Raw genomic sequence first — 20,262 nt, forward strand, 5'->3', positions numbered from 1 at the left:
AAGAGGGAATAGGTTTAAAGTGAAGAGCAGGAGTTTTAAAGGGGATCATTTGTTAGCTGGAGAAAGGTTGATATTTGGGACATGCTGGCAGAGGAGGAGGTGAAGTCAGATACAACCACTGTCTAGGAGACTTGGGCAAAGCACAGAAGGACGCAAACCTAATGCCGGCAGATAAATAGTCCACACCTGCTTCTGTTCTGTGCAACTCCATGACCTTGTTAAAACTTTGCCGTAAAGTTACGGCTTTAGGGGAATGAAGGTTTCTGGGCAGGGAACATCATTTCCTGTTTGTTGCAGTTGGCGCTGAGATCTGCTTTCACCACATCAGTGAGCAGAGGAGTAAAAGCTCGCGGGGTCTCTCCTCATCCTCCTGGCTGAGTCACAGGGCTACAATGTCCAGAGTCGAAAAGCAGAACAAAACTAAAATTGTGACACAAGTTTGCGGGATAAAAATACGAAGGTGTTCAGCTCATCTGATAGGATTGATGGGAAGCCATGATTCTATGAGCCAAATAGTGTTACCTTGGGTGTAGTGCTGTTCGACGAACTTTGTCTTTGTAATTCATCAATGGACTGTCTGATTTACAGGTTGCTTGTGGGCAGGATCACAGTCTCTTCAGAACAAACAAAGGCGAGGTTTATTCCTGTGGATGGGGAGTTGACGGACAAACAGGTGGGGGTTCCGTTTGGCCCAGAGTTTGACCTGGTGCAGTCAGGATTCAGTTTAACAGCTTGTAATATCTCCATAAGGCAGTGTCCATTATTAAGGACCCTTATCACTCACAACATGACTTCTTCTCGTCAATACTGTCGGGAAAGAGGTATAGGAGCCTGAAAGCACACACTCAGAGATACAAGGACAGCTTCTTTCCCTCTGCCATCTGATTTCTGAATGGACATTGAACCCATGAACACTACCTCACTTTTTATTATTTGTGTTTGTGCACTATTTAATTTAACTATTTAATATGCATATATATACTTTTGATTAATGTTTTATATATTATCATGTATTGCATTGAAGTGCTGCTGCTAGGTGAACAAACTTAATGACACATGCCAGTGATATTAAACCTGATTCAGATCCTGATACGACCTTGCAACAGGAAACTATTTATTAGTAGAGTCAATACCAGATCATCAAAGCAATTCGAATCCCCCACTAAATTTATCTACAAGCCCTTAGCCCCACATTCCCAACAGCTGTCTGTTTGATTCTGCCAACTGGCGGTTTACAGCAGCCTGTTAACTTCTAACCCAGTGTCTTTGGAGGAAACCAGAGCAGCTGGGGGGAGGAGGGTCCTTGCTGTTACAGGGGAACATGCAAACTCCACATGGATAGCACCAAAGGGCAGGATTGAAGAGGTATGCCAGAGCTCTGCATCAAAGCACCAAAGATTCAAGTGTAATTGTTCATTATTTACTCAAATCTTTAAACTTGGCAAGAAAAATTGAACACCTTTTTTAAATCTATCTGGATCCTTGTTCTTTTATAAATTGTGGCATGGTAGGTTTAAAAAAAATAAGTTATGTGGTGAGTCTTTTGCCCAGATGTGGGCATTAGAATGGTATTGGGGGAGAAATGCGTGTAATCTCAAACCAAAGGACATGATAACAAGAGATGTAATCAATGTTCACACCCAAAGGACTTGGAGCCAAATAATGGTGTTGCAAACGCCTATAAACCAAGACAGTGATGTGGGATACAGGGGTAAGGGGCCAAAGATTTGATGGAGAAGCAGCTTCACAACAAGTGCTGGATTGCACTGACCCGGGTGGCTGTGTTCTGCCTGTGCTTGGTGTTACCTGTACAAACATTGTTGCTACACACACAAACTGCTGAGTTCCTCCAGCATTTTGTGTGTGTTGCTCAGATTTCCAGCATCTGTAGACATTCTCTTGTTTGTGGTCTGCTTTGCTGGTCTTTTATGCCCAGATTTGTGTTCTCTTAATCAATTCTTGATTCCTCCTTTGCTAAAATCCAAATTGCTTCTGCTCCTTGGGTTCTTCCTTTTACTGGCAACTTGATGTGGCTTCTCCTTTTACCAAATACTACTCAGGACATAATTTGCTAGCCTCATGGTTGGGTTACATTTTTTTGTATTTTTACACTGGTACGTAATGTATGAGGGGTGATTGATAAGTTTGTGGCCTCGGGTAGAAGGAGTTGATTTTAGAAAACCTAGCACATTTATTTTTCAACATAGTCCCCTCCTACATTTACACACTTAGTCCAGCGGTCGTGGAGCATACGGATCTCGGACCTCCAGGAAGCGTCCACAGCAGGGATGATTGATAAGTTCATGGCCTAAGGTAGAAGGAGATGAGTTAAACAGCTCTCGTTACATGTACATGCAGGTCAACTCTTTGAGTGATTATGCAGGAAGTTTGAAGTTAATAACTCATCATGTAGTGAAGGCATCATGTTGTCGTCTCTCTTCCCTGTTGGACCCCACATCAGAAAATTATTAAGTAACTCCTTCCCATTGCACAGCACCAAGATAGCCTGTTCTCCAGCTCGTTGTTCAGGATGCTGGTCTAAAACGCCATCCTGTGCACACTCCAATATGTCTTCCTCCATGGTATTATTGTTGATAAGGCTTGATAAGTCAATATATAGATTAAAGTCACTCATGGTAACTGTCCTACCCTGACTATATGCATCTTTAATTTCCTGTTGGGTGCCATCCCCTGTATTACCAGGAGTGTTTAGAACCCCACAGACTACTCCCACCAGTGTTTGCCATGACCTAGTGATTGTTGGCTCCACCCACACCTCATCTTCATTTTCAGAACTAAATGAAGTTCATTCCTTTTTCTCCACGCCCTCTGTACAACAGTCCCACAGACAGTATTCGTGTCAAAAGATTCTATTGACTTAGTTTATGAGAATTTACTCTTTAGTTGTGGGCTAGTTCAGTATTCCCCGATCTTTCTTTACTCAGGTCTCGGTCACAATGGTGCAGTGTCCAAACCAACCAGGGTGACAGGAGATATTGCTGGAGTGAATATTGTGCAGATCGCAACATATGGAGACTTCTGTTTGGCTGTATCGGCAGAAGGAGACCTGTTTGGTTGGGGTAACTCTGAGTACCTGCAGCTTTCTACGGTCACTGAGTCCACACAGGTAAGCATGGTTCATAGAACACAGAACTATCGGGCAAACAACTCACCTTTGGTCCCCCTTGTCCATTCTGCCTGTGTATGGTCATATCTCCTAATTCCCTGGCAGCTCATGTGTCTGTCTAAGTGCTTCTTGTTTCTCCTTCCAGTATCTCCCCTGGCAGCACATTCCAGGGCACTCTGTTAAAATAACAAGTTATCTCACATCTTTTCCTCCTCATCTTAAAACTATGCCTCTCAAAATTTTGTATACCTCTATCAGCCTCGTGCTCCAGAGAAAATAATCCACATTTATCATAGTTTCATTATAGCTACTTACCCTCTAATGCAGGCAACCTCTTCTGCATGCTTTCAAAATCCCCCACATCCATCCGGTAATGGGATGGCCAGATCTGCGCACAATAGTGCAAATGTGTTATATGTAGCAGCAACCCAACTTCCCAACTTTTATACTCAGTGCCCCAGCCAGTGAGGGGAAATATGCTGAACACATTCTTCCCCACCTATCTACCTGTGTTGCCACTCTCAGGAAGTTTTGGATTGTACCCTAAGATTCCTCTAGATATCAGTATTCCTAAGGGCCATGTCAGTTACTATACACTTTCCATTTGCATTTGATCTTCCAAAATGAATCACCTCACACTTGTCCAGGTTAATTCCATCTGTCATTACTCCACCCAAGGTTTTGATTGCTCTATATACTGTGGCTCTATACAACCTACCTCAGTATCCCTAATGTCCATGTTGTTTTTAAACTTGTTAAACCTCCATCCTCATCCAGATCATATATATCACAAACAACTGTGTTCCCAGCAGTGATTCCTGTGTAACCACACTGGTGATGGAATAACGCCTCTCTACCACAGCTCTCAAATCAGTTTTGTATCCAATTCACCAGCCTCACCGTGCAAATTGGGAGGGAGAAGGTAAAGTCAGATGTATCAATATGACTGTGAAGTAAAGGGAATTACACAGGCTTGAGAGAGGAGCTGGCCAGAATTGATTGGAAGGGGATACTAGCAGGGATGACAGCAGAGCAGCAACGGCTGGAGTTTCTGGGAGCAATTTGGAAGGGACAGGATAGATGCATCCCAAAGAAGACGTATTCTAAAGGTAGGATGATGCAGCTGAGGCTAACAAGGGAAGTCAAAACCAACATAAAAGCCAAAGAGAGGACATAAAATAGATCTAAAATTAGTGGTGAGTTAAAGGGTTGGAAAGCTTTTAAAAACCAACAGAAGGAAACTAAAAAAGCCATAAGGAGCAAAAAAAGATGAAATATGAAGGAAAGCTAGCTAATAATATCAAAGAGGACACCAGAAGTTTTTTCAGATAAAGAAAGAGTAAAGAGAGGTGAAAGCAGATATCAGACCACTGGAAAATGACACTAAAGAGGTAGTAATGGGGGACAAGGAAAGGAAAGGGTGGACTAACTGAATGAATATTTTGCATCAGTCTTCACTGTGAAAGACACAGGCAGTATGGTGGAAGTTTGAGAATGTGAGGAGGCAGAAGTGAGTGCAGTTACTATTACTATAGAGAAGGGGAGAAGGTGCTTGGGAAGCTGAAAGGTCTAAAGGTAGGTAAGTTAGCTGGACCAGATGGACTACACCCCAGGGCTTTGAAGAGATTGTGGAGGCATTAGTAATGATCTTTCAAGAATCACTAGATTCTGGCATGGCTCTGGAAGACTCTTAAAATTCACTTCATTCTTCAAGAAGGAAGAGATGTAGAAGAAAGGAAATTATAGGCCAGTTAATCAGATCCCAGTGGTTAGGGAGATGTTGGAGTCTATTGTTAAGGATGAGGTTTTGAAGTACTTGGAGCACATGATAAAATAGGCCGAAGTCAGCATGGTTTCCTTAAGGGAAAAGCTTTCCTGACAAATCTGTTGGAATTGTTTGAGGAAATAACAAGCAGGCTAGACAAAGGAGAATCGGTTGATGTTGTCTACTTGGATTTTCAAAAGGCCTTTGACAAGGTGCCATACATGAGGTTGCTTAGCAAGATAAGATCCCATGGTATTACAGGAAAGATACTGGCATAGACAAGAGAAAATCTGCAGATGCTGGAAATCCAAGCAACACACACAAAATGCTGGAGGAACTCAGCAGGCCAGGCAGCATCTCTGGAAAAGAGTGTAGTTGATGTTTTGGGCCAAAACCCTTCAGCAAGTCTGGAGAAAAAAAAGCTGAGGAATAGATTTAAAAAGTGGGGGAAGGGGGAGAGAGAAACACAAGATGATAGGTGAAACCTGAAGGGGGAGGGGTGAAGTAAAGGACAAGGAAGTTGATTGGTGAAAGAGACAGAAGGCCATGGAAGAAAGAAAAGGAGGAAGGAGCACCAGCAGGAGGCGATGGGCAGGCAAGGAGATAGGGTGAGAGAGGGAAAAGGGGATGGGAGAAGGTGAGGGGGGGGTGTGGGGGCATTACCAGAAGGTTGAGAAATCAATGTTCGTGCCATCAGTTTGGAAGCTACCCAAACGGAATATAAGATGTTGTTCCTCCAACCTAAGTGTGGCCTCATCATGACAGTGGAGGAGGCCATGGATAGACATATTGGAATGAGAATGGATTGTTAGAACCGTTGAGGTCAGCAGCAAGGATTGCAGTTTGGAGACGTCTGTGCCTGCCAGCGTTGGATTCGGCAGTTTCTGTGGTCTGTAGATGGACGATCTTCCGATCCTTGCAGGACACGAGAAAGTCAAAGAACTGGAAATTGAAAGCATGGATCCGTTAAGGTATCTTACAGTTCCGTTCTAGGCGGTGGAGAGAGAATCCCAGAGTTGTGGAAGTGACTGGCATAGGGACACCAGGTACTTCCTCATGGCGGAAAGCGTGGCATGTAGAACGTGGAGGGAGAAGCACAGGGAAAAGCCGTCAATTGAGTGTGAGTACTAGGGGTCCTCAGAGGGTCCAAATTGAGAAGTTTGAAAACAAATGTGGAAATGGTGTGGTACAAACTGGCGGTGAAGACATGTTCCCAGAAAGGATACATGCCTGTGATAGTGGGGACTGGGTGAGCATTGGTTAATTGGCAGAAAGCAAAGAATGGGAACAAAGGGAGCCTTTTCTGATTGGCTGCCGATGACTAGTGGTGTTCCGCAGGGCTCAGTGTTGGGACCACTTCTTTTTGAATGCAAAAATGCATGTCAGTGATGGAATTGATGGCTTTGTGGCCAAGTTTGCAGATGGTACAAAGGTAGATAGAGGGACTAGTAGCATTGAGGAAGAATGGAGGCTCCAGAAGGACTTAGACAGATTAGGAGAATGTGTAAAGAAGTGGCAGATGGAATACAGCGTCAGAAAGTGTGTGGTCATGCACTTTGGAAGAAGGAATAGAAGTGTAGACTATTTTCTAAATGGGGAGAAAATTCAAAAAGCTGAGAAGCAAAGGGAATCCTCATGCAGAATTCCCTAAAGGTTAACTTGCAGGTTGAGTCAGTGGTGAGGAAGGCAAATGTGATGTTAGCATTCACTTGAAGAGGACTAGAACATAAAAACTGGTGAGACCTCACTTGGAGTATTGTGAGCAGTTGTGGATGTGCTGACATTGGAGCGGGTTCAAAAGACGTTCACGAAAATGATTCCAGGATTGAAAGGCTTGTCATATGAGGAGTGTTTGATTGTTCTGGGCCTGTACTTTAGAATTTAGAAGAATGGGGGAAGTGGGGCTCTCATTGAAATCTATAGAATGTTTAAAGGTCTAGATGGAGAGGATGTTTCCTATAGTGGGGGAGTCTCGGACCAGGTGGCACAACCTCAGACTAGAGGGACATCCATTTAGAGTAGAGATGAGAAGGAATTTCTTTAGCCAGAAGGTGGTGAATTTTTGTAATTTGTTGTCACTGACGGCTGTGGAGGCCAAATCATTGAGTGTATTTAAGGCAGATTCTTAATAAGTCAGGGCGTGAAAAGTTGTGGGGAGAAGGCAAGAAAGTGAGGTTGAGAGGGAAATAGATCAGACATGATCAAATGGTGAACAATCTTGATGAATCAAATGACCTAATTCTGTTTCAATGCTTTATGGTCTATGGAATACTTGATTAAAAGCTTTATTAAAGTTTGTGTTGCAAACATCCATGATTGTCACTTCCTCTAAAAACTCAAATCAACTGAATAAGACAGGACCTCCATACAAAGCCATTCCAACTGTCGCTAATAAGTAAACATTTTTCTAAATGCAAGTAAATTATGTCCCAAACAATCTTCCGTGGTAGTTTCCTTAGCAATGGTGTAAATTGGTCTATAATTGGTCACTGGTCTATAAATGCATGACTTATTCCTTTTGCTCTTCGAAACAAATGGACAACATTCTGGGACCTTATTTGTGGCAAAAGATGATACAACTATCTTGATCAAAGCCTCAGCATTCTCCTCCTTTGCCTGTCTCAATAACCTGGCATCGATTCCGTCAGACCTGGGAACTTTAGTGTTCCTTAAGAATCCTGACGCCACCTCTTTCTTAATACCAAGAATGTCAATGTATTCATCCCTGATGTCATGATCATCCATGTTCTTCTCATTAGAGAATTCCAATGCAAAATATTTGTTTAGGACCTTGCCCACTTCCTCTGCTCCAGACCTGGATCCCTTCTTTTGGCTTTGAATGAGCCTTCCATTCCACTCGTTACCCTCTTGTTTTTAATGAACGTTTCAAATTCCTTGCGGTTCTCTTTAACCTGACATGTCACGGACACTTCATGGACTCTTTTAGCCCTCCCAATTCCTTGTTTATGTTTATTCCCAATTCCTTTCATTCCTTAAGGACCTTCTCCGATTTAAGCTTCCTGAATCCTACATATACTTCCTTTTCCTCTCTGACTGAATTTACAATATCTCTTGTCCTTCAAGATTGCCAAACCTTGCCATCCTCATCTTTCATCCTCACAGGAATGCTTAATAACTATCTTAAAACTTCCAGAATTGTGTTCATTGTTCCCAAAGTGCACCTATCCAGATGTACTCCCCAGTATAAAGTCTAGTACAGCCTCTTCCTTATTTACATTGGAGAATCCACGAATTGTTTCAAGAAACCTAACAAATTTTGTACCATCTAAGCCCTGTACACTAAGGTAGTTTCAGTCAATATTAGGGAAGTTAAAGTCTAGAACAACCCTGTTGTTTTTGCATCTTTCTGTGATCTGCCTACATATCTGCTTCTCTATCTTCTGCTGACTATTGCGAGGTCATTAGTATAACCCCATCATAGTGACTGCACTTATTGTATTCCTGAACTATACCTATATTGCCTCAGTGGCTGTGCCCTTCACTAAGTTCTTTTTGAGCGCAGTTGTGGCATTCTCACAGTTCTATAATACAGCTTCTCTCCCCCACCCCACCTCTTTTACCTCCCTCTCTATCACATCTGAAACATCTAAACCCTGCAACATTGAGTTACCACTCCCTGTCTTAACTAATGGTCACAACAACATAATTTTGTGAACTGATCCAGACACTGAGCTCCTGTACCTTACCCATAATGCTCCTTGCATTAAGATAAATTACACTTCAGATGGCAATTCAACTGGTCCAGTCTATTCCAATTCGATTTATTGACCTAACCTCTAGACTAGTCCCATTTGTCATGTTTGGTCCATATGCCTCTAAATCTTTATACATGTCCAAGTAGCTTATCAAATTTGTTAATGTACTGTACTCGACCACTTCCTCTGGCAGTTCATTCCATTTTCGGACCACTGTCTGGGTCATTAAGCTGCCACTCATATTCTTAAATGTCTTCCTTCTCAATTCAAACCTATGCCCTCTAGATCTTGATTCTTCAATCCTGGGAAATTTCCCAAGAGACTTCCATGTCCCTGGCATCAGGGAGGCGACACTCCATACAGAATCTTGCTCACAGCCATAGAAATGCTGTCTGTGCACCTGACTAGAGAGTCCTCTGTCACTAGTGTCCATAGTCAGGGTATAGATAATTCAGGAGGGATCTTCATTCACTGGTGGGAGAGAACATTATCTCACCAACTCTGGGTAACTGGCATGGTCACACTCACTGTTGTCCTCCTAACACTCAGCTTTCCATCAGCCCTCTCTGCCATTCAGATGTGATTTAATGCTGCTCTGTGCTGAGATTACATGGCTTTTACAGTTCAAGTCAGAAAGAAGTGTTTCGGTCCACTCTGACTACACGCACCCATCGATAATCATTCCACGATCAAACGATCTGATCTGTGGCTGGGTTTTGAGCTTTTTCCTTTGAAGATATAAGTTATTTTATATCTTAAGATAGTTAAAATAATTTATTAGAACTTTTGTATAATAATACCTTCCTGCTTTGATGACTACCATAAGAAGATTGTCAAACATTGTTACAGATGTGGAAGAAATGGCAGATGGAGTTTAATGCAGCCAAGTGCCAGTTGTTGTGCTTTGGGAAGTCAAATGCAAAGGGAATGAACACAATTAATGGTAGGACCTTCAGTAATGATGTAGAGGGGGATCTTGGGGTCCATGGCTCTCTGAAAGTAGCCAAGCAAGTAGATAACGTGATGATGAAGGTGTATTTTATTGTATGCTGCCTTCGTTGGTAGGGGCATTGATTAAAATGGCCGGTGTATAGCCATTAAAACTCCGGTTAGGCCAAGCTTGGAGTATTGTGTGTAACTCTACTCTCCCCGTTGTGGAAAGGATGTGGAGACTTTGGAGAGGGTGCAGAAGAGGTTTGCTAGCATGATGCCTGGATTAGAAGGTATGAGCTATAAGCAGAGGTAGGACAAACTTGCCTTGTTTTCTTTGAACGAAAGTCAGATGCCGAGCGTAGACCTGATAGAAGTTTATGAAATTATAAGGTAGAAAGTTGGAACCTTTTTTCCAGGGTAAAAATAAAAATACTGGAGATTATGCACAAAGTATAAGGGAGCAAGTTTAAAGATGATGTGCAGGAAAGCTTTGTGGTGGGTGCCTGGAATGTGCTGGAAACCAGTATGATAGAGGTTTTAATGAGATAGAGGCTCTTAGACAGGCATGTGAATATGCCTGGAATGGAGGGATTGGACCATGTGTGGGCAGAATGTCATTAGTTCAATTCAGTACTTCGTGCTGAAGTGCCTGTACTGCTCTATGAGCAGAGATCAGTAACTCTGTCCCGTCCGTGGCTTTGCATTCTTGCAGTGTAACTACGTACTGGGAATTAATTCTCTTCAATTATTTCTTTGGTTCCATCAATGAAAACCCAAATCCCTAAAAGCTCTGGAATGAAACCAATTTCTGCAGGCAGGTTGTCAATGGGAAGGAAGATGCTGAAAATGCATGGGGAGAGTAGGGTTCCAGAACTGGACGGGTGCAAAGCCTAGCAGTGGTCATTTGGAAACTTTTCACTATGTCTGATGTGATCTTTCAGGTGAATGTGCCGAAGAAGCTCCCCTTTAAAGGCCTGGGACGGATAAAGTCTGCGGCGTGTGGTGGCACTCATGCTGCAGTCCTCAATAGTAAGCTATCACCTTCTGTAACTCTTTAAACCTTCCACTTCCTCTTCATCCTTTATTCCAGAAAATTGGATTGTGCATCAGGGAGGGCTTCACACATCTGAAAGTGATGTTAGCTGTGACTACCGGCCACATTCGGTTCAGAGTTCGCTTGTCGTCCCTGCCTGCCCAAATTAGAATGCTGTATTGCCCCAAAACTTGTAAAAGAACAACATCCACCTTGAGCAAAACTTTAACATTACATCTAAAAAATGCACTCCCTCAAAGCACTAGTGTCGAGTGTGGGAGTGAGTCCACTCTCATGTGTGTCAAATGTTCCTGCTGTCCATTCGTCAATCAGCTGACCCTTTTATATCTCATTATCTGGAATTGTTCATAACAGTACTTGGATTTTCTGAACACATCTTCGCTTTGGTGTTTGCAGGTGATGGCAATGTGTTTGTGTGGGGGTATGGGATCCTGGGGAAAGGACGTAATCTCTCTGAGTCCAAACTACCAGAGATGATCCCACCGACTCTGTTTGGCTGCTCGGAGTTCACATCCCAAGTGCGAGTTGATCGTATTGCCTGTGGGCTCCACCATTTTGCTGCCATCACTAGTGAGTACATCGTACAGTTTGAGGTGTTGCCATTTTATCATGCTCCAAGCTCCCGTCTCTTGGTCTGTATTTCATTTCCTTTAACTCATCCTTCAGCCTAACTCTACCAACCCTCTATTAAACTATTCAAGACTAAAGACTTGAACCCCCTGGTCTCTCTGTCCATCAATGTTACTTAGTCCTCTACCCCATCCAGTATACAGATGTCCCACCCCACTGGATTTCCCAAAATGCATCACGTCAGATTCAGATTTTCTTTTACAGTATCTGTCCATTTTAACATAGAGTGAAATGTGTCCTTTGCGTTAACAGCCAACACAATCCAAAGGTATCCACACATTCTGGCTCCATCATGCTCACAATGTTCAACAGAATTCAGTTCTGCTCTGTCCAATTTTCTAGCTGCTCTATATATTCTGCTGTCGCCTTATACCACTTTCTTCACTGTCCACAACACCACCAACGTCTGTGTTCTCTGCAATGTTTGGCTGCAGATCAACCTTTGACATCCTGTGATGTTACTATATGCTGCCATTGTTCAAACGTCACCTGTCTCTCCTACATGTTCTCTTTATTCAAACAATAGTTGAAGCTCTGTATTTGGGAGAAGAGTGGATTTCATTGTTTGCTTAATGGTCCTTGTGTTCCAGATCGTGGTGAGCTCTTTGTTTGGGGCAAAAACCAGCGAGGTTGCCTTGGCATTGGGAGCAAAGATGACCAGTACTTCCCCTGGAAGGTGAGTTCTCCAGAATATTTGGTGTTAGTTCTGACATTTCACAGGTCTAGCTCACAAAATTTAGTTAATAAACAAAACGAAATGAAGGCAAGCAGCTGCCAGCAGCTTTTGTCATTCCACATTCTCTTTAATAAATCCCAGGGAGTCGAGAATTAAGGGGATCTCTTATCTATAACCATGCAGACATTAATACTTCAACAGAAGGTGTCCAAAGAATGATTGTCTTCTGAAGAGAGGCATTGATGCAGCAGAGATAGCTGACTTACTGAGCACTGATGCTCAGTTTGAAAACTTGATAAATCTCCTGTTGTGAGGATGGTCAACTCCTTTAATGAAACAACTTCCTCAGAATCATTTCATTTCATATGCTTACTATCTGAAGTCATTTCAATAGATACATTTAATAGAAACATAGAAAACCTGTGGCAAAGTACAGGCCCCATGGCCCACAAAGCTGTGCCAAACGTGCCCTTACCTTAGAAATTGCCTAGAGTTACCCATAGCCCTCTATTTTTCTAAGCTCCATGTACCTGTCCAGGAGTCTCTTATGTTACGAACCCCGTAACTGGGTGTCTTACCAGCAAAGATAGAAGTGTCCGTTGGAATCTGGTGATAATATTTTCAACAGTATTTATTAGTAAAAATACACAAAAATAATATCAATGCAAATATACAGATAATATACGTCATCAATACTAAACCTAAAAGTGCGGGTATAATAATAATCAATAAGAAATAAGCTCTATCGTTGTCTAGGGGATAATGAATTGTCAGATGGAAATATAAAGTTCACTCAGTTCATGCAGGCTGCGGTAGTTGTTGGTCGCTGTGTTGCAATTGTTGAGGAGAGAGAGAGAGAACAGTAACAGCTATTATCTTGCCAACCTTCCTTTATGATCTTGATCCGTTGATGCGTTGTTGTTGTGGCCATTCACATATGGCCCCTCCGTCCTTTAGCTAGACCGTTCTTCCGTGATGGACTCGTCACCCAAGGAAGGGTGGACACACACACAAGCCCCCACCAGTCTCGTAGCGTCTCATGGTGCGTCTGAGGGGTGTTTCCCCAGACCTCACTTTTATCCCCACTCACGGGGTCTCAGGTGTCAATCAGGTTGAGATGATGTAACCCATCAAACCAGCCCACTCTGGTTGCCCCCTGAGGGGTTTCAATGAATAGAACAGTACCAAGTACACAATCCTTCTCCAAAAGACAATAGCAGTAAATCTCCCCTTTTGTCAATAGGAGACATTCCAACCTGAGCTGTGTCTCTTCTCTCATTAATTTTCATGAGCGGTTGCCAATAACAACTGCCTTTGGCAGATTTCCTTTTGTCCCTTTCATTTCCTTGGTAGCAGCCTTGAAATAATAGCGATTTGCAATTTCTCCACCCTTCTCCACACAATTTGCACCCTTCTGCCCATCAGAGTTGTTCCTCATTCGTAACACTTAAAAGACCCTATTGTATCCGCCTCCACCACCGTTGCTGACAGCTCATTCCACACACTAAAAAAAAACTCACCCCTGACATCTCCTCTCTACCTACTTCCAAGCACCTTAAAACTGTGCCCTCTCAGGTTAGCCATTTCAGCCCTGGGAAAAAGCCTCTGACTATCCACACGATCAATGTCTCTCATTATCTTATACACCTCTATCAGGGAAATGTATATAATATACATCCTGAAATTCTTTTTCTTCGCAAACATCAATGAAAACAAATGATGCCCCAAAGAATGAATGACAGTTAAACCCCAAAGCACCCCCTCAGCTACCCCCACCCACGCACAAGCAGCAAAGCAACAAACCCCACCTCCCCCACCAGCAAAAAAAAGCATCTGTGCTCGCCCACGGAGCACTCGAGCGTGCAGTAAAGCTTCAGTAAAGACACAGACTTGCAGTACCCCAAAGGCTACTCGTTCACCCAGTACTTTACATACCACAGGCTCTTTCTCCCCCTAATAAGGAAAAAAGAGGTGTCCCCATTTCACAGTTAGAGTGGAGGCATAACAAAACAACTTGCTGATTTATGGTGTTGAAAGTCTTTTTTATGGTGTTGTGTCGCTTTTTCCGAGCCCTGTGCCCAAAGAACTCGGGTCTCAGGGCACACAGCCAGCCCACTGCTTCCGATCTTCCATGTTCTCCCGCGATGCATCAGTCAGCAGCAGCACCAGCATTGAATCGGCCCACCTCCAGAGCCACGAAAATCCGTATCCCTGGAGGCACGCTAGTCTTCCAGGCTGCGTCCTTGCGTATCGAAAGGCAGCTCGACAGCAGGTCACATTCCCGCAAAGAACCAAAATCAGTGCGTAACTCCAGGTCGGGGACTTCAAAAGAACCTTGAAAGGGGAAAAGAGATGTCAAAGATAGAAATAGAGCTGTTTCCAAAGATGCAAGCAAAGGAGTTTAGCGCCATCATCACTAAGCACCACCCTCCAAATATCAAGTTGCAAGACAGAAAGCCTCACTCAGATCACACCCAGCTCGTGGAGATCAGGTGGAACCCACTGCTCTGACTAATTGTATTTGTTTATCTGTTTCAGGTGACGGTACCAGGAGAGGTCATGGACGTGGCTTGTGGGGTCGACCACATGGTGGCAATGACAAAAACATTCATCTGACCTGATGGCCCACGATTATCGAACATGCTTGACTCTTGGCAAAAACTGATTCAAGTATTCAAATGTGTTCGAGCTGCTTCCAATCCCACAGCCTGGCCATCCTGACTATTATTTCCTTTAAGACTGAGTGCTGAAATTATTTAAACACTGTGCAGTGAAATTAATACTACAGCTGTGATAATGTTGACCAATGAATGTCACCTCACCTGCTCATACAGGGATTTCTACCCCAACAATCACATCAACAAACTGGCTTCTATGGATAAGAATTCCTCTGTTGCAAGTGCCATAATTCTCAGCTAACTTTTCACTATGATGTGGTTTCAAGATCCACAGCTTTCCCTGCTCTATTGTTTCCTGGTTCTTAAGTTTCATTTACAGATACTTGGAGTGAGAGAGCCTCATGGAAGGACTGAGCTTCAGCACACAGTGATGTGGCCACACTGCCAGCAACAGGCTAAATAGCACACCAACTACACCGACATTTCCATGGACCCTGCATCCCAGCTTTATGGGCAAACTGCCCTTTGTTGACAGAATGTCGTTTCACAGTTAAACATCTTATCGGTCCACGCTGGGCCTGAAGAAGGCAGTGAATCCCAGTCCCACGATAAACTCACCAATTACACCACTCATCTGCCTTAAAGGGAAAACAAGACACATTCTCAGAATTTATGTCTCAGAACTTCAAACTCTTCCTGCTGACCCAGCACACACTCATCATTGGTTGAAAGCAGCACCGGCAGTGTGGTGGGACGGGAAGTGGTTGGTGCAATGTTGGAGTGTGGGCTGTCTGGATCCTGATGTTGGGAATGTGGGACAGACTCTCCTGGCATTGGGATGGTCTGGATTCTGCTGATGGGGTGGACCAGATCCTGATAGTGGGAATGTTGGGAGAGTCTGGATTCTGATGTTGGGACTGCGGATGGATTGTTAATGAAGTACTGATAGCAGTAAGCACAGGATTACAGCATCGGCCACTGTTGGAGTTTGGATGTGTGAATCAGCCTCAATTATTTGCTTCAATTATTAAATTTGATATCAGAGAATGTATACAGTATATATAATCTGAAATTCTTACTCTTTATAGACATACATGAAACAATGACAGAAAAACGTTAGAACCCCAAAGCCCCCTCCCCCACCTGCCCCAGTAAAAACATCAGCCCCCCACCACCCACCATGCAGGCAACAGCAAAGCCCCCTCCCCCCACCTACCGTCAGACCCCCCCCTCACCACCCACCATGCAGGCAAACAGCAAAGCCCCCTCCCCCCACCTACTATCAGACCCCCCCTCACCACCCACCATGCAGGCAACAGCAAAGCCCCCTCCCCCCACCTACCGTCAGACCCCCCCTCACCACCCACCATGCAGGCAACAGCAAAGCCCCCTCCCCCCACCTACCGTCAGACCCCCCCTCACCACCCACCATGCAGGCAAACAGCAAAGCCCCCTCCCCCCACCTACTATCAGACCCCCCCCTCACCACCCACCATGCAGGCAAACAGCAAAGCTCGCAAAGAGACCATGATCTGGAGTCCGTCATAAATCCAGTCTCCGCACTGACTCTTACTAGGGAGGGAAAGAGAGCGATTGCTGCTGTCAGAGTGAGGGAGCCGACTGCTGTCTCGATGTTCTGATCTGTGATGTTGCAGTCGGCTTGTCCACAGGGCTGCATCCAGGCTGCTCGGTGTGCTCCAGCCTGCTGTGAAGAACCGCAATTTGAGTGTAGCTGTAGATCAGAGACTTTGAAAAGGAGAGGAGAAATTAAAGTGTTTTGCAGATGAACTGGAGGAAGTCGCCCTGATCCCGACCACCTGTGGCAGTGAAGTTCCCAGGGGTTACATCGTTGGACATGGTTGACAGTGTGAGTTCCGGAGTTCAAATTAGTGAACGTGTGAATAATTATTGTTTACATGACAACCATCAAGGCAAAACATGATTACATTTGTCCTAGGATTGGAAAAATTATTTAATTCAGCATAGCACTAAGAGAAGGTAGAATAAATGGAACTGGCAAGAAACAGTAAAGCAGACAGCCTTCATTGGTTTGAGCAGAGATCGCCCACAATAACCTCCGGTATGGCTCCCTTTGAATGCCAGAAGGGAATCCAGACCCCGCACTTCCCTGATCAGGAGATCCAGCGCTCCAAGCGCAGCCGGAGACGAGCCAGGTTCCGGACAGGCTGACTGGTTCCATCGACAGGTAAGGCCTTTCAACCCAGGAGAGGCGGTCTGGCTGGCATCAAGGGATCTTCCCCTGACAGTGGAGAACCGGAGAATGGCACCGCGCTACGTGGGACCTTTTGTAGTGGAAAAGGCTGTCAACAAGGTGTTGTAGAGATTGCTTCTACCAGCACCACTGAAAATCCACCCAGTATTCCATGTTTCCCAGCTCAAGCCGGTTACTAGCTCTCCCCTGGCCCCGGTCACCCCTCCTCCCCTCCTGGTAGAAGTCTGTACCGTCCATGTTGCCGGGTACGTGGTAAGGTCCAGTACCTTGTGGACGGGGAATGGTGGCCAAGAGCATCTTGGACAAGTCGCTGAACCGGGACTTCCAGCGGACACAGGTCTGTGGCGTCTCAGGGGTTGCGCCTAGAGAGGGAAATCCTGTCACAACCATGGATTCGGCAGCGCGGTAGATACGGCAATTCCGCTTGTGAACTTGCACGTGTCAGGTAATCATTTCTTTGTCACGATAGTATTTAACTCCATTTTCGTCATCGTGCTGCCGAGACTTGTGCTTCGCTGCCTTCCCTGAGGTATTGGTCTTTCAAATCAACCTACTCCGAAAACTAGCGGTATTCGTTTAATCTTCTTTTCAGCCGCAGTGTGGGCTTCGTTTTCCTTTTGGGAGTTTTAGTTAACGGTCCTGTTTGGCCTAGTGTTTATTGTTTTATTTCCCCTTTAACACTACTCATATTAAAGTCTGTGAACTGTCGACCTGTTTCAGTGTCTTTCACTCCGCTGTTGGGCCATATCCGAACCTGGTGTGTACGTTCCAGCAACAATAGATCACAAATTGATATGTCTATCCATGGCCTCCTCTACTGTCCCCATTCCCATTCTGATATGTCTATCCATGGCCTCCTCTACCGTCAAGATGAAGCCACATTCAGCTTGGAGGAACAACACCTTATATACCGGCTGGGTAGCCTCCAACCTGATGGCATGAACATTGACTTCTCTAACTTCCGTTAATGCCCCTCCTCCCCTTCTTACCCCATCCCTGACATATTTAGTTGTTTGCCTGTTCTCATCTCCCTCTGGTGCTCCCCCCCTTTCTTTCTCCTGAGGCCTCCCGTCCCATGATCCTTTCCCTTCTCCAGCTCTGTATCACTTTCGCCAATCACCTTTCCAGCTCTTAGCTTCATCCCACCCCCTCTGGTCTTCTATCATTTCGCATTTCCCCCTCCCCCCGCTACCTTCAAATCTCTTACTATCTTTCCTTTCGGTTAGTCCTAACGAAGGGTCTCAGCCCGAAACGTCGACAGTGCATCTTCCTATAGATGCTGCCTGGCCTGCTGTGTTCCACCAGCATTTTGTGTGTGTTGTTGTTTAGATCACAAATTGAGTCCGGTTTAAAGTTAAAACCACTATCTTTATTAGTATCTACTCATAATATAAGAAATTAAACGAAATAAACAGAAGTTAACAGTCAACACGAGTGAATCTGCAGATGCTGGAAATAAATAAAAACACAAAAACGTCATCACTATCTCCTCCCATAGATGCTGTCTGGCCTGCTGAGTTCTGCCAGCATTTTGTGTGTTTAGAAGTTAACATTGTTATGCGTATATGTGTGTGTGTGGCTCCCAAACAGTCAAGTTTAGGAACAATGATGTAAGTCTTAAGATTCAGATGGCAAAGTAGAAAGGTCCAGTAATCCACGGAATAAATGATGGGAGAGATTTGTAAATCCTCTCCCCCTCCCCCCCCACAACTGAAAATTCCAGCGGTCCGTCGCAACTTGTTACACTGATATCATAACCCACCTCATCCAGGCGTCTCCTAAAGTGACTCTCACAGTAAATGAAACCTGTGGGCACAGAACAGGTGACACCGGTCATCGATTCAGGGACGGAGGTTTTGCCATCTCTCTTGTTCACAAAAATAGCCCGCTCCTGCTGGCGAGGTTGACGGTCGGATAAACCCCATGCTCAATGCCTCCTTAATGTCTTCCTCCATGGCCACCATTTCAGGACGAGAGAGGGAAAAGAGGCAGCCCGGGGTGGACCAGCGCCAGGTAGGAGGTCTATGGCACAGTCGTACGGCCGGTGTGGTGGCCCTTCTTCTACTGAAAACCTCAGGAGATCCGCATATTCAGCCGGAATCCCAGACAGGTCTCATCCTTAGCTGACACAGGAGGGGATTCATGGAATGGAGCTTGAACTGAACTCAAACAGGTAGACAGGCATTCTTGGAGTACCTTCAGAGACCAATCGATCCGTGGGTTATGTTGGGATAACCAGTGGCAGTTCAGGTGAATTAACCAGATAGAAAGATATTTCTTCATGATGGTTGCCTTTGAGCACCAGTTGGAGGGGTTGGGTGGAAAGGTGGATCCGGCCGGTTCCCAGATATCGACCATCCAGCGCCTTGACATTGATCTTTTCCCTTAATTCCCGAGTTGAAACTCCCCATCTTTCAGCGAGAGAGATGTGCATGAGATTCCCGGCTGCACCAGAGTTGATAAATGGCTTGTTCATGGGTCTGAGACCTCCACCACAAGGAAAGTGAGAGCATTACAAATTAGGGGAAGCTGACTGAAGCTCTTCTTTTCTTCTTGACTAGATTTACAACAGCCTTTGAACACCACAGTTCCTGTACCCTACCATCCTTTCCCTACCTCATTGGAACTGTTGATAGACTGTAATAAGTTTGAACCATTCAGAATTTTTTTGCAGCTTTTAAATGAATTAATTGTTTTTTTGTTTCATATGCTTTTGTAAAGATCTTTTAAGTAATTATTTGGATTTCCTTATGTTTTAAAGATAGACAGGACAATTTAAAGATGGTGATTATTTTTCTTCTGTGCAAATATTTCAAGAATTGTTTTGGATGTGTTTTTCTTCCCTTATCTAATATTATGAAGGTTACTTTCAAATTGAAGGTCGTTTTGTTATACAAGAAAAACACTTTCCTTCCAAGTTAATTATGTTGAGATACATGACTGTAATGAGTTTTATGTTCGGTAGAGGGAGACAGAGATTAATTTTTTTTCTTTTTTTACTTAGGTAGGCGGAGTTGTATTCACATCGATGCTTTTCTTGGGGCTTGCGTCAGTCGATATCGACTTGTTTCTGGGCTTTGTAGTTTGGGTGGGATTTTTTTCTTTTTCTCCCCATTATGAAATCCTGGAGCATATGCTCCCCAATCATTACTCCCCAATGCCATTCAGCTTTACAATTCAAACGCCAGGGGTAAGATATGTTAAAGTGCCGGGGTTAGGACTGAGCTTAAGTTACCATTGAATGTATTTTAGTAAACTATTTAAGAACTTTTTAAAAGCTATTTATTAATGCTTTTTGAGAGGGTGATTTTAGATGCATATCATATTTATACTGAGTTAAGTATTGTATGTAATTAGTTTTGCTACAATAAGTGTATGGGACATTGGAAAAAATGTTGAATTTCCCCATGGGGATGAATAAAGTATCTATCTATCTATCTATGCCAATTATTTTTATTGTTGTTCATCTCCGCCATTTCCGACTACCCTATCCTGACATGTGTCCAACTA

At 44.1% G+C, this 20,262-nt stretch overlaps 1 protein-coding gene across 3 annotated transcripts in view; it reads left to right on the top strand.

The window, feature by feature from the left end:
• The window catches only part of rcc1l (RCC1 like), a 45,313-nt gene extending 25,261 nt beyond the window's left edge, over positions 1–20,052 (top strand). For 2 of the 3 annotated variants that reach the window (XM_073053856.1, XM_073053855.1), the window contains 6 exons: positions 589–673; positions 2,946–3,127; positions 10,483–10,570; positions 10,992–11,165; positions 11,816–11,901; positions 19,757–20,052. In XM_073053856.1, the coding sequence (XP_072909957.1) occupies positions 589–673; positions 2,946–3,127; positions 10,483–10,570; positions 10,992–11,165; positions 11,816–11,901; positions 19,757–19,993 (852 nt within the window). In that variant the 3' untranslated portion in view covers positions 19,994–20,052. Of the gene's footprint in view, positions 1–588; positions 674–2,945; positions 3,128–10,482; positions 10,571–10,991; positions 11,166–11,815; positions 11,902–14,439; positions 15,571–19,756 lie in introns of those variants that run through there. The other variant, XM_073053857.1, reaches the window with a different exon arrangement.
• The last annotated feature ends 210 nt before the right edge of the window (positions 20,053–20,262 follow it).

Source organism: Hemitrygon akajei, chromosome 8 (genome assembly GCF_048418815.1).
Source record: "Hemitrygon akajei chromosome 8, sHemAka1.3, whole genome shotgun sequence".
NCBI lineage: Eukaryota > Metazoa > Chordata > Chondrichthyes > Myliobatiformes > Dasyatidae > Hemitrygon > Hemitrygon akajei.